Source organism: Scyliorhinus canicula, chromosome 13 (genome assembly GCF_902713615.1).
Source record: "Scyliorhinus canicula chromosome 13, sScyCan1.1, whole genome shotgun sequence".
Classification (NCBI taxonomy): domain Eukaryota; kingdom Metazoa; phylum Chordata; class Chondrichthyes; order Carcharhiniformes; family Scyliorhinidae; genus Scyliorhinus; species Scyliorhinus canicula.
The window spans coordinates 155,774,352-155,786,598 of NC_052158.1; the positions used below are offsets into that span (position 1 = coordinate 155,774,352).

The 12,247-nt window shown below is 46.3% G+C and overlaps 1 protein-coding gene across 1 annotated transcript in view; it reads right to left on the minus strand.

The window, feature by feature from the left end:
• LOC119975669 (IgGFc-binding protein-like) overlaps positions 1-12,247 on the minus strand; it is a 140,148-nt gene that overhangs the window by 52,343 nt on the left and 75,558 nt on the right. Inside the window, 12 exon segments of the mRNA XM_038815451.1 lie at positions 430-686; positions 775-912; positions 1,165-1,445; positions 1,858-2,144; positions 2,248-2,628; positions 2,732-2,931; positions 3,245-3,806; positions 4,165-4,763; positions 5,127-5,404; positions 5,544-5,827; positions 5,918-6,162; positions 12,160-12,225. Coding sequence (XP_038671379.1) covers positions 430-686; positions 775-912; positions 1,165-1,445; positions 1,858-2,144; positions 2,248-2,628; positions 2,732-2,931; positions 3,245-3,806; positions 4,165-4,763; positions 5,127-5,404; positions 5,544-5,827; positions 5,918-6,162; positions 12,160-12,225 — 3,578 coding nt within the window.

Genomic DNA, 12,247 nt, shown 5'->3' on the forward strand with positions numbered 1-12,247 from the left:
TGGACTGAACTGATCTCTTCACACATCTTCTCCCCTGAGCAGTATCGCAATCCGTATGCTTCACCCAATGCCTGTGCCTATGTACGTATATTGTGTATTTATGTATGTCCTCTATATTTGTCCTGTATTTTTTTCATGGAATGATCTGTCTGGACTGTACTGGACGCAGAAGAATACTTTTCACTGTAACTCGGGACATGTGACAATATCAAATCAAATCCAGTGACACTGGAAAAAGAAGGACTACATCAATTCTCTACTTTGATTAAGCAACCTAAGATGTCAAACTTATTTATAATTAACAAGTTAAAGGTGAGCACAAGAAATAAATTCGCAATGTGATTTCTGAGTAAAGGGCGCATGTTGCACGAGTTCACCACAAAACAAAAATGCAAAAACAATTGCACAAATATTATCCATATAATTTACCTGCGAATTTCCCGAGAGCTGTAGGCCCACCTCTCCTGCAATCCATCTGTTTCCTTTATTTCCTGTCTCCAGCCACATTAGCACTGGTATCCCACCTTCAACCTGGTAAACTTTCAAAGCCATGCTGTGAGCTACTCCATACATGTGGTACCAGAATCGCAAGCACTGAGCTCCTGTCTTTTTGCATGGAGCACTGACCAGTTGTGCTCTGTCTCCTTCACTGCCTTCATTGCCTTCGAGGTAGATGTAGTAACCACCTGGACACACAATTATGCTCACTGGTTAGAAACAAATCATCTGCTCAGTCAACACCTCGTGGTAAGGAAAGGATCTCACATCACCTACCTGCAGTGGTGTGGTCATAAGACGGCCCGGTGTAGCTTGATGGTGTTGATCCACTGATGCGTTTCCAATCAAAATTGTCTGTCTTGGATTGTGTCCAATTGCACAGGTCAACATCAAAATTACAGTCCAATGCACAATCTGTGTTTAATACACAAAACGTTTAATGCATGCAGAATTACCCAGAAATTAAACCAGTTTAAACAATCATAAGGAAGTTCCGTGAGAAACACAATCAACTCACTAAAGTCAACTAATCGCAGACAAAGCTGATTATTAATAATAGGCGTGTGCTTTGAAGGGAAATTGTGTCTTTTCGGTATAACTATTCAGAAGGATTGAGAAACAAAATGATGGAAAAGAACAAGTAAAGATACGTGATTTCAAACTTACTTTTTTCAACACAGCCACTCTGTTCCATCCAGTCTCCCAGAACAACACCAGCTGCTTCACAGGCTGAAGCATATGACCCCAGAGCACTGCACAGCAACACAGAATCTCCTCCAGTGGCACAATGATCATACACACAGCTTTCAAAGTACAACTGAGGAGGGATAAACCAGTGACAATCTTTGAAAGGGCCATTGCTTGCCAAAATTATTTTGCAGTATTCCTCGGCCTCTTCATTTGATGATGGCTCACAGGTGTGTGGTGGTGGAGCGGTTTGATTACACCTGTGCAAGGAAAGTCATGTATGATTTCTGTCCTAAATTAGAAAATCTCTCATTTTAATTCCTCCTCCAACATCAATGCACAGACAAAGAAAATAATACAGGTGCTGTCAAAATCTTTCCCACTAAAGGCATGATGTACTTCTGTTACGCATTGGTCATATTTCAAAGTAATATGTACCAATACTGGACGATCCATTTCAAGTCTTCACTGCAAACCACAGAGATTGAACAGAACTAAACGCACCCGTTCATGTGGACATTTACAGGAAATCAGTCTTTCCGCCAAGTAAATCAGTCGTTTTTACATCAACCAACTACTCTACTTACTGTCATAGCTCCTCAATCTCTGCAGAACTCTACCCAGTTGCATTGCATTTACCTTAATTCACAATACGGTGTAGTAAATACTCACAGCCAGTCATCATCAGTAACTCTCCAGCTGTTTCCAAACTGATTGGAATCCAAGGCTAGAATTCCATCACTCATCAAGAAGTCATCGAGCTGGTCATCAGTATAGGTACCACATAAGCCACACAGCTGCCCTTTGTACCTCTCATCCACCATGACAAACAGTTCGGCATCGCCATTAAACTTAAGCTGAAGACCAAAGTCTGTCTGGACCATAACAAATGATCCTGCCATCGATAGCCTTACTGAAGGATGGGGATTCACAGGGAGCTCAACCCTCACCCCATCCACCTAAACAAAACATAACCAAAATTAGTAACAACAAAGACAGGGACTACCACTAATCAACAGTACATTAAGTCAGAAAACTCCGCCGATCAGAGAGGTTACTCACATAAACAAGCTTATGTTTCCTCACTGCAACATGAAGGTCATCAAGTCGCAAAGCAATGGAATTAACAGCAGACCACGTTGGGCTGCCTCTGTGTTCGTTCCTACTTGTCACAGAAAACTGCACAGATGTATTTCCACAAGTCTCAGTCACAGTATAATTGCAGGCACCCTGGAAGTGGTACAGTTTCATGTCAAATGTGGTATAGTGCGGGTCACCGTAAATGTGGCACTTTGCAGTGTCTGCTCGGTAACATCCCAAATTTCCATCCTGCACTTTGCAAATTTCCTCTGCTCCACAAGACGCTGCTTCACACTCTATGTGGTCATTTCCAGAGCATCGGCAACGCTTTAGACATCCCTCTTCCCAGAACATTGTCCGTTTCTGGCAGACAAAGAGCAAGGGTTATTTTCAAAATTACTACATACTCCTCATGTACAAGAAGCAAAGGGTACCAAAAACACTTACAACTGCTGGGAAAACTTACTTCATAGTATTTGTTGTTGTAGACGCAGCCACAGTTCTCCACAGCCACACAGGTGCTGCCACTGAGAACAGACCCCATGTTACACTCACAGTCCTCCACACAAGGCTTGCTGCAGTTCTCTGGGGCAAAACGATCCGTGCATGTGGCAGGACAAGCACTGGCACATGCATTGTAGTGGCTATTGACTTGACAGTTGACATCTGAAAGCAAAGAAGGTACAAGAAAAGCTTCAAGGCTTCTGAGACCAGAAAATGTTCACAATTATACAGTCAACCGAGAAGGAAGACTCATGGAGAAAAAGCCACACACATACTTTTGGATTTCACTTGGATCACAAGAATTAAAAATATAAAATCAAACACGTGAACAAATTGAACTAAAGTAACTTGAACAGGAAATCGCAAGTCTGTAACAAAATGAACCATCTCACACAATATCACAAAAACAGAGACTTTTCTCAGGTGCAATAAGGAAATATTCAAGCGAAAACACCAGCAGCTGGCAAATACATACGACAGAAAGTGGAGTTTCTCCAGGGTGGAATAGTCACTCCTGCATTTTGACACGCGTCTGCATAGATTTGGAGAGCATTGCACAGAGCATCTTGACTTCCTGCCAACAGGCACAGCTCGACAACACAGCTTTCAAAGATACCAATGGGATTTATTACAGAGTGGCATTTTACAAATGGACCTCGTTGACTGGTGATCAGACCACAGAAACCATCGCTTTGGTAGAGGTTCTCGTCAGCGGGCTCACATTCCCCAGGGTTGCCTGGGTCACAACCTGGATCATCCGGTGGCACCTTCCAGCTATTTCCCAGCTCATTCGAATCTTTGGCTTGCTCTCCATCGGGTTTCATGGAATCATCTTTTCTCAATCCATTATAGTTGCCGCACATGCCACAAGTCTGATTAAAATATCTGCTTGGCACTTTCACTTCCACCGAATGATCAGTGTCATAGGAGACACCAAGCCCAAAATCTGTCGCCAGGACCACGTATCTTCCACTCCTACTCACGCTCACGGCACCATTGACTAGGGTCACGGGTAATGTCATCCACACTTCATCAACCTGAACACAAGAGGAAAATGGAGATTGAACAATACCTTTTCTAAAACAGTCCGGCATCCTTTCACACAATAACCCAACAAACCTGAACAGTGATCTGACTGCAGGAATGGAGTAAGCACCTTCCTTAGCATCTGATTGATGCACATTTTACACTGATTCACAGCACTGTCTTTAACTCTATATACAAATGGAAGATATCATATTCAGCATTATAACACTGCCAAGACTGCACAATATATTCCTCATCATTCGCCTCCTATTGTAATGAAATAAACGTTCCAATTAAGGAACGATTCGGAATAAATTCAGTTGAAAATGCAGAATTTTAGAAAACGCAACTTAGCAAAAAGACACTAACCAACACACGGTGAGATTCCCTCTTTACAATCCAGACAGTATGGCCGTGAACAGTTACTCGAACTCTCTGAACGTAAGATACTTTCGCGTTGCCCCGATTTTCATTTTTCGCTTCGACGTTAAAGTATGGAAGAGACGAGGAATTTGTGCACAGCTTGGCGATCGTGTAGGTACACGTTCCCATGAAATGATGGGTCGCTTTGTCAAACGTATTGTAATGTGGGTCATTATGAACTCTGCAGATGCCATATGCATGCGGGTAGCAACCAGGAACTCCGTTTTCAACTCCGCAGAATGAATCCGTAACACAGCCAGAACTCCAGCACACTAATTTACTACCTGCAGAAGGACATTGACACTTCGTTGAACAGGTATCATCCGTCCAGAATTCAGATCCCACCGGGTAGTGTTTGTCCTCAGACCAGCAGCCACACTGACCGCTTGGCACACATCTGTCATTGTAGAAAACGTAACCTCTGTCACACACACAGCCTTCTACACATGGCTGGGAGCAGCTGGAAGGAGCATTGGGATTGACACAAGTAGCTGGACAGGCTGAGCCACACTGCTGATAGTGACTATTCACTGCACACTTCAAAGCTGTAAAGAGAGTTCAAAAGGTCTTGTATTATTTTTGTAATAAATCGCTGCCATCCAACAGTTTATTTTCAGCCAAATGAAAAATCTACAACGTGGTGTACAACACATAGGTCCCAACCGGAACTGCCAATCATGCCAGTCCCAATCTGGGCAGGGGTTTAAGAGGTGATTCTGTGAGCAGCAGCAGCTGAGCCTCCGCCCATTACCAAGGGAGCTTGTATTCCACAAGTCCAATGGGGTGATCAATCGGGACGCCCTATGGTTCTCGTAAGGGTTATTGCATAGTGGTTCGAAAGTACCTCGTGTTTATATCTCCACTAAGCACAATTTATACATCAAGCAATATAGCATCAAAACACTTACGGCAGAAAGTCTCATTCCTCCAAGTTTCCACTCTCACTCCCTTCGACTGGCATGCATCTGCGTAGGACTGCAAACTACTGCACAGAGTCTCCGTCTGCAGGTCTAATGCACACAGGTCGTACACACAGTCACCAAAATAATCCTTGGCGTCTATAACAGAGTGGCATCCTTTGAAAGGACCACGTGAATCCATGATTATTCCACAGTAAGATTTACTTTCCAGGATGTGCTTTTCATCATCAGTACAATTTGGTTTGATGCCAATGTCAGGAATACACCTGCAAAAACAGCAGCATCACTAATGAGAAACGGTTAAAGCTATATAAAGTCTGCATGCGAAAGGCATGACTATGGTCATTAACAGCTTGCAGCTTTAGGCACGAACAGAAACAACCTGAACACTTCCATATAGTGTACCTTGTATCATTGTGAGTTTGCCAGCTGTTTCCCAAGCTGACAGAATCGGGCTCCATCATGCCATCTGGATTGAGGAAATCGTCTGTTCTGTCGTCGTTATAGTTTCCACACATTCCACACACTTTCCCCTTGAAGACACTGCGAAGGGTCACCTCTGCTCGATGCCTCCCATCAAACCTCACTATCAATCCAAAATCGGTGCTCACAACCACGTACTTTCCACTGAGGCCAACATCAACACCAGAAGCAACTGACACAGGCAGCACCTCCAATTCTCCATCGACCTGGAGACACACAAGCATTGATCAACTGATTCTTCCACAAACAAACCGTTCAATATAATTCATGAACGTATGGAAATATCGAACTCTTACCTTTACCACACGTCCCTTCTCTAATGTTATTCTGTGATTGTAAACAATAACGTTGACATGTTTGATGTACGATACATAGGCATTCCCTGATCTGTGCTCATTTGCAGCTTCAACATTGAAATAAGGCAGGTTACTGTTGGTGTCACATAATTTTGATAGGGTATATGTGCATGTTCCCATGAAGTCGTGAGCTTGTTTATCAAAGGTATTGTAGTGAGGATCACCTTGCACAGTGCAGGACGATTCTAAAAATTGTAAAACAAATATCAATTTGTGGTACATCTAAGGTCAAATTGGATTATTTTAGACTCTCCCGCTCTTTTCTTTTTCCACATGCTGATTACAGTGTGACTGCTATCTTTTACAACAAGGTATTGTTGTGACTCTGTCAGATCATTAAATCACACAATTCCATCCATTTCTTTCCATCCTGCCAATAATGGACACTCCTGTCATTACTGTTTCCCCATCTATCGCAAGCACACAATCCTGAATGGTTGGAATTCTCCTGATGCTCCTTCAAGTTGTGCCATCAAACGGGTCTGCTGTCTGAAAAATGTATGAAACTTGCTTGACAGCTGAAGAGGTCACTAAGCAGAAGAACAAGTGATACTCACAGGACCACAGTCCAGCAGCAAAATCATACGAGACATCCAAACATATTCATACCACACTTAATCTTCCACAACATCAGAACAATTCAATAACCCATTCAAACTGTGTGGCTAGGGACCTCCGGTGGCGGCCATGGAGGAGTAGGTCAGACATTTGACAGCTCCCCCTTGTGACGGAATTTTTGACCTCTTCACCCATTTTTTTCAAATTTTATTGTATAAATTGGTGGAGAGTGAGACGGTGAGGAGAAATCCCCCACTAGTGTGTGGAGAGATGGACTAGAAGTGGCCGTGTAAGAAGACAAAGTTTATCAAGAAAGACGCGGGTATAGCCGGCAACGTGGGAAAACATGGCAGAGAAGCTGGCACGCGGGGAGACGGTACAGTGGTCGACGGAACACCTGGAGAAGTTTTTCGAAGAATGTTTCGCTAAGCTTAAGAAAGACACGCTGGACATGATTAAGGCATCGATTGATCAGGTGGTGCAGGGTCAGGAAACCCACGGGCATGCGATTCAGGAGGTGGAGAAAAGGCTGTCCGAGCACAAGGAGTATATAACCGTGCTGGAGGCCAAGGTGGAGATGATGAATGGCCGCCAGAAAAGAATCCAGGAGAAGCTGGAGGACTTGGAGAACAGGTCCAGGAGACAGAACTTGAGAATCGTCAGCCGCCCTCAGGGCAGTAGGGGATCGGATGCGAGGGCTTATGTGGCAAGCATGTTGGAAACATTGATGGGAGCTGGGGTATTTCCACGGCCCCTGGAAGTGGATAGAGCGTATAGAGCCCTTGCTAAGAAGCCCAGAGCGAATGAGCCACAGAGGGCGATGGTGGTACGAATGCACCGGTTCCTGGACAAAGAACATATTCTGCGATGGGCCAAGAAAGAACGGAGCAGCAGGTGGGAGATTTGTGAGTTGCGCATATATCAAGACCTGGATTTGGCCAATAGGCGAGCCGGATTTAATCGGGCAAAATCGGCTCTCTTTAAGAAGGGGGCCAAGTTCGAGATGCTGTATCCGGACTGTCTTTGGCTCACGTTTGAGGACCCGGAATTTTACTTTGAAACACCAGACGATGCATTGGCTTTCATCAAGGACAAAAGACTAGATGTGAACTAAAGACATTGAAACTTGGGGGAGATTTGGCGATTTGGTGAAAATCACTTTTACGCTGTTTTGAATAAGCAGTGTTATGTATAATAAGGGGTGGTTTCTGTTTCTAAAGTTAACTTTGATTCATTGGGAACTGGGTGCCTGAACAAGCTGATTACTTGGAACGTTACGGGGCTAAATAGGCCAGTCAAGAGGGCTCAGGTGTTTGCGCTTCTGAGAGGACTGAAGGCGGACGTGGCAATTTTACAAGAGACAGACAAGGGGGGGTTGTGAGCCTGTTTAAAAAACGGATGGCATTTGAGGCAGGGAGAACTGTGTCAGACACGGTGGGGTAGGTACATAATGGTGAGTGGTAAGCTGGAGGGGATGCGGGTGATACTCTTGAACGTATATGCTCCAAACTGGGATGATGTGGAATTTATGAGGCAGCAGTTAGGTAAGATCTCAGACCGAGAGTCACACAATCAGATCATGGGGGAAGATTTCAACACAGTCATTGATCCAGAATTGGACCGGTCAAAATCCAGGAAAGGGACGATGCCAGCTGCAGCAAAGCAGTTGAGGGGGTTTATGTAGCAGATGCGGGAAGCAGACGCATGGAGGTTTGGACGGCCAAGAGCTAAAGAGTTTTCTTTTTTCTCCCATGTCCACAATGTATACTCTTGGATCGACTTTTTGTTCTGAGCAGGGCTCTACTACCGGGTGTGGCAGATACCGAGTACTCGGCAATTGCAGTATCGGATCATACCCAACATTGGGTGGATCTACGGATTAGTATGGAGAGAGAGGCAACGCCAGCTATGGAGTCTGGATGTGGGATTATTAGTAAATGAAACGGTCTGTGGGCAAGTGAACAAGACCATTCAGAACTACCCGGAAATAAATGATACGGGGGAGGTCTCTGCAGCAACGGTGTGGGAAGCTTTGAAGGCAGTGGTCAGAGGGGAATTAATCTCAATACAGGCCCATAGAGAAAAGGTGGGATGAGCTGAGAGGGTAGGTTAGTTGGGGAGATACTTCAGGTGGACAGGAGATATTCGGAAGCCCCAGACGCGGGGCTACTGAGGGAGCAGCGGAGGTTACAGGTGGAGTTAGGGCTGTTGTCTTCAGGGAAGGCGGTGAAACAACCGAGGAAGGAAGGGGACAGGTCTATGAGTGTGGGGAAAAAGCAAGTACAATGTTAGCGCACCTGCTCAGAAAAAGGGAGGCAGCCAGGGAAATAGGGAGAATAAAGGAGAGAGGTGGGAACATGGTCCTGGACCCTGTGGGAGTGAATGAGGTGTTTAAGGACTTTTGCAGTAAATTATACGAGCCGGAACCCCCGGCTGGGTTGGAGGGGATGAGGCAATTCTTGGGTCAGTTGAGGTTCCCAAGGGTGGACGAGGAACTGGTGGAAGGGCTGGGAGCCCCAATTGAAATTGGGGAAATGATGGAGGGGTTGGAGGCCATGCAGTCAGGCAAGGCCTGCGGCCGGATCGCAACCCGGCGGAATTCTATAAGATGTTTACGGAGATATTTGAGCCCACTGCTGGTGAGGGCATTTACTGAAGCAAGAGAGAAGGGAATCCTCCCCCCAACAATGTAGCAGGCCTCGATCTCATTGATTCTGAAACGGGAGAAGGATCCGGAGCAATGCGGGTCATTTCGGACAATCTCCCTACTGAATGTGGATGCCAAATGGCTGGCTAAGACATTGGCCACAAGGATAGAGAATTGTGTCCCGGGGTGATAGGGGGAGACCAGACGGGATTTGTAAAAGGCAGGCAACTCACGGCCAATGTTAGAAGGCTCTTAAATGTTATTATGATGCCCTCAGAGGGAGGGGAGATGGAGATGGTGGTCGCAATGGATGCGGAGAAGGCTTTTGGTCGGGTGGAGTAGAATTACCTGTGGAAGGAGCGAGGAAAGTTTGGGTTTGGTGAGGGCTTCATTGACTGGGCACAGTTGCTCAACCAGGCACCGACAGTGAAAATGATGGTCCTCCCCAGATTCCTGTTTGTTTTTCAGTTCCTCCCCATCTTCATCCCGAGGGCTTTTTTTAAACAAGTGAATAAGGTTTTGGGCTTTGTGTGGACGGGCAAAACCCCGCGAGTGAAGAAAGTACTGTTGGAGCGTAGTCGGGAATGGGAGGGCCGGGGGAGGAGGAGAGTTGGTGCTGCCGAACTTTTGTAACTACTACTGGGTGGCCAAAATAGCCATGATTGGGGAGCAGGTGGTTGGGGGGGGTGGGGTGGGGGGGGGGGGGGGGGTGTCGGTGTCGGGGCAGGTGGAGGCGGCATTGTGTAAAAATACAAGTTTGGGCGCACTGATAACGGCATCTCTTGCCGGCCCAATACTCAAGTCCGGTCGTAGTGGTGTCTCTGACAATCTGGGGGCAGTGGTAGAAATGGAAGAGAGTGGAGGGAGCATCGGTTTGGACCCCGATCTACAATAACCATCGGTTTGTACTGGGCAGACTGGATGGTGGGTTACGGAGATGGCAGAGAGCAGCAATTGGGAGAATGGGAGATCTATTTATAGACGGGAGCTTCCCCAGCCCGAAAGCTTTGAAGGATCAATTTGAATTGCCAGCAGGGAATGGGTTTACATATCTGCAGGTACCAGATTTTTTGAGAAGGCAGGTTCCGACCTTCCCACTCCTGCCACCACGGGGGGAGGGGGGGGCGGGATACAGGACATGGTAGTTTCCAGTACATGGGTGGGAGAGGGGAAGGTATCAGATATCTACCAAGAACTTATGGAGTCGGAGGAAACCCCAATAAAGGACCTAAAGGGCAAGTGGGAAGACGAGCTCGGGGGAGAGATAGAGACGGGTCTGTGTGCGGATGACTTAAGCAGGGTGAACACATCCTCATCATGTGCCAGGCTTAGCCTGATACAGTTCAAGGTAGTCCACTGGGCACACATGACGGTGGCCCGGATGAGTAAGTTTTTCGGGGTAGAGGACAGGTGTGTGAGGTGCGCGGGAAGTCCAGCAAATCATGTCCACATGTTTTGGGCATACCCGAAGCTTAGAGGGTTTTGGCAGGGGTTTGCTGCGGCTATGTGCACGGTACTGAAAGCACGGGTGGTGCTGAGTCGAGGTGGCGATTTTTGGAGTGTTGGAAGACACGGGAGTTCAGGGGGTGAAAGAGGCTGACATCTTAGCCTTTGCCTCCCTGGTAGCCCGGAGACAGATCCTACTAATGTGGAGGGACTCAGAACCCCCAAAATTGGAGACCTGAGTTAGTGACATGACTGGGTTTCTCAGTCTCGAGAAAATAAAATTTGTCCGAAGAGGGTCAATGTTAGGGTTCGCCCGGAATTGACACCCGTTCGTTGAACTTCGGATAATTAAAATGTCAGCAGAAGCAGATTTCCATGAGGGTGGGGGCTAGATTATTGCTTGCCTGGTGGGGGTGTGAAAAATGTGATGGGGATGGAAATGTTTATTGTACCATGTTTACGTTGCCGATGTTGTTATTATCATTATAAAAACTACAAATACCCTAATAAAAATATTTTTTTTCAAACTGTGAGGCCAGTTGGTCAGCGAGAAGGAACAAGCCCCTGCCCTTACTGCTGACACCCCGACATCCATCCTCCTCGTTCCCGACTTGATGAAACTACCACCTCCTACTGCGCATATTATATACCTGTGGCCTGGGCCGTACCGTGATGCTGACAGTCTAGTGCTTATCACTGTAGCAGCAACCACGGCCTCCACATTGGTGCTGCTGAGCACAAGAGCTTCCGGCCATGAGCGGCGAAACACCCACCACTGGAGTCTCGATCCCAGTGAAAGTCCCATCACTGGTCCAACCACTGCCTAACTGCCTTGTGGTTCAACAGATCTTCCCAAGAAGAGGCACCCCCGGCGACTCAACAAGATTCTACCCGTTGTCTGTATCATTACACGTACCATTCTAACAGCGGATCAGAAAGCACATGAGAAATCAACACAACCACCTGCCTGGCTTCCATATCTTGGTGTTTGCATGATGCTTGAAGTACACCTACCCAATAATTTGCCCACATTGAAAAATTATCAAACTTATTTCTATTCAAAGTTATCAGTCCTTTAAGAAAAATGAAATAGCTTCAATAATATTTGGACTCAATTAAAGGAGACTGATTAAATGATTTATAGAAATATAGGGAGAGAATTTCTGGTCTCCCCGCGGCGACATGTTCCTTGGCAGACACAAGGAGAATGTGAAAACGCCACATAGAGAGTCACCCGAGGCTGGAATTGAACCCGGGTCCTTGGCATTGTGAGGCTGCAGTGCTAGCCGCTGTGCCACCGTCCCACCCCGTGATTTCCCATTGAATTCACCCGACTACGCCGGGAAGCCCGCGGTAGAGGTGGGGCGTCGACAGGACCGGAAGATACCACCATCGTGAACAGGCGGAAGATCTTGCCCACACGATTGGTGGAAAAAGTAGTAGACTCTAACCAGCAACTCAAAGTAAATGAGATTGAATTAAGAATAGCACAATCCATGTCCCACTTTATATGTCGCCTGCTTTCATTTACCAGTTTCAGGAGTCACGGTGATGGCTGTAGTTGGAGTGCTCGTTGTGGCTGTTGTGTCACACATATCTACAAACAAAAAATGGTAAAA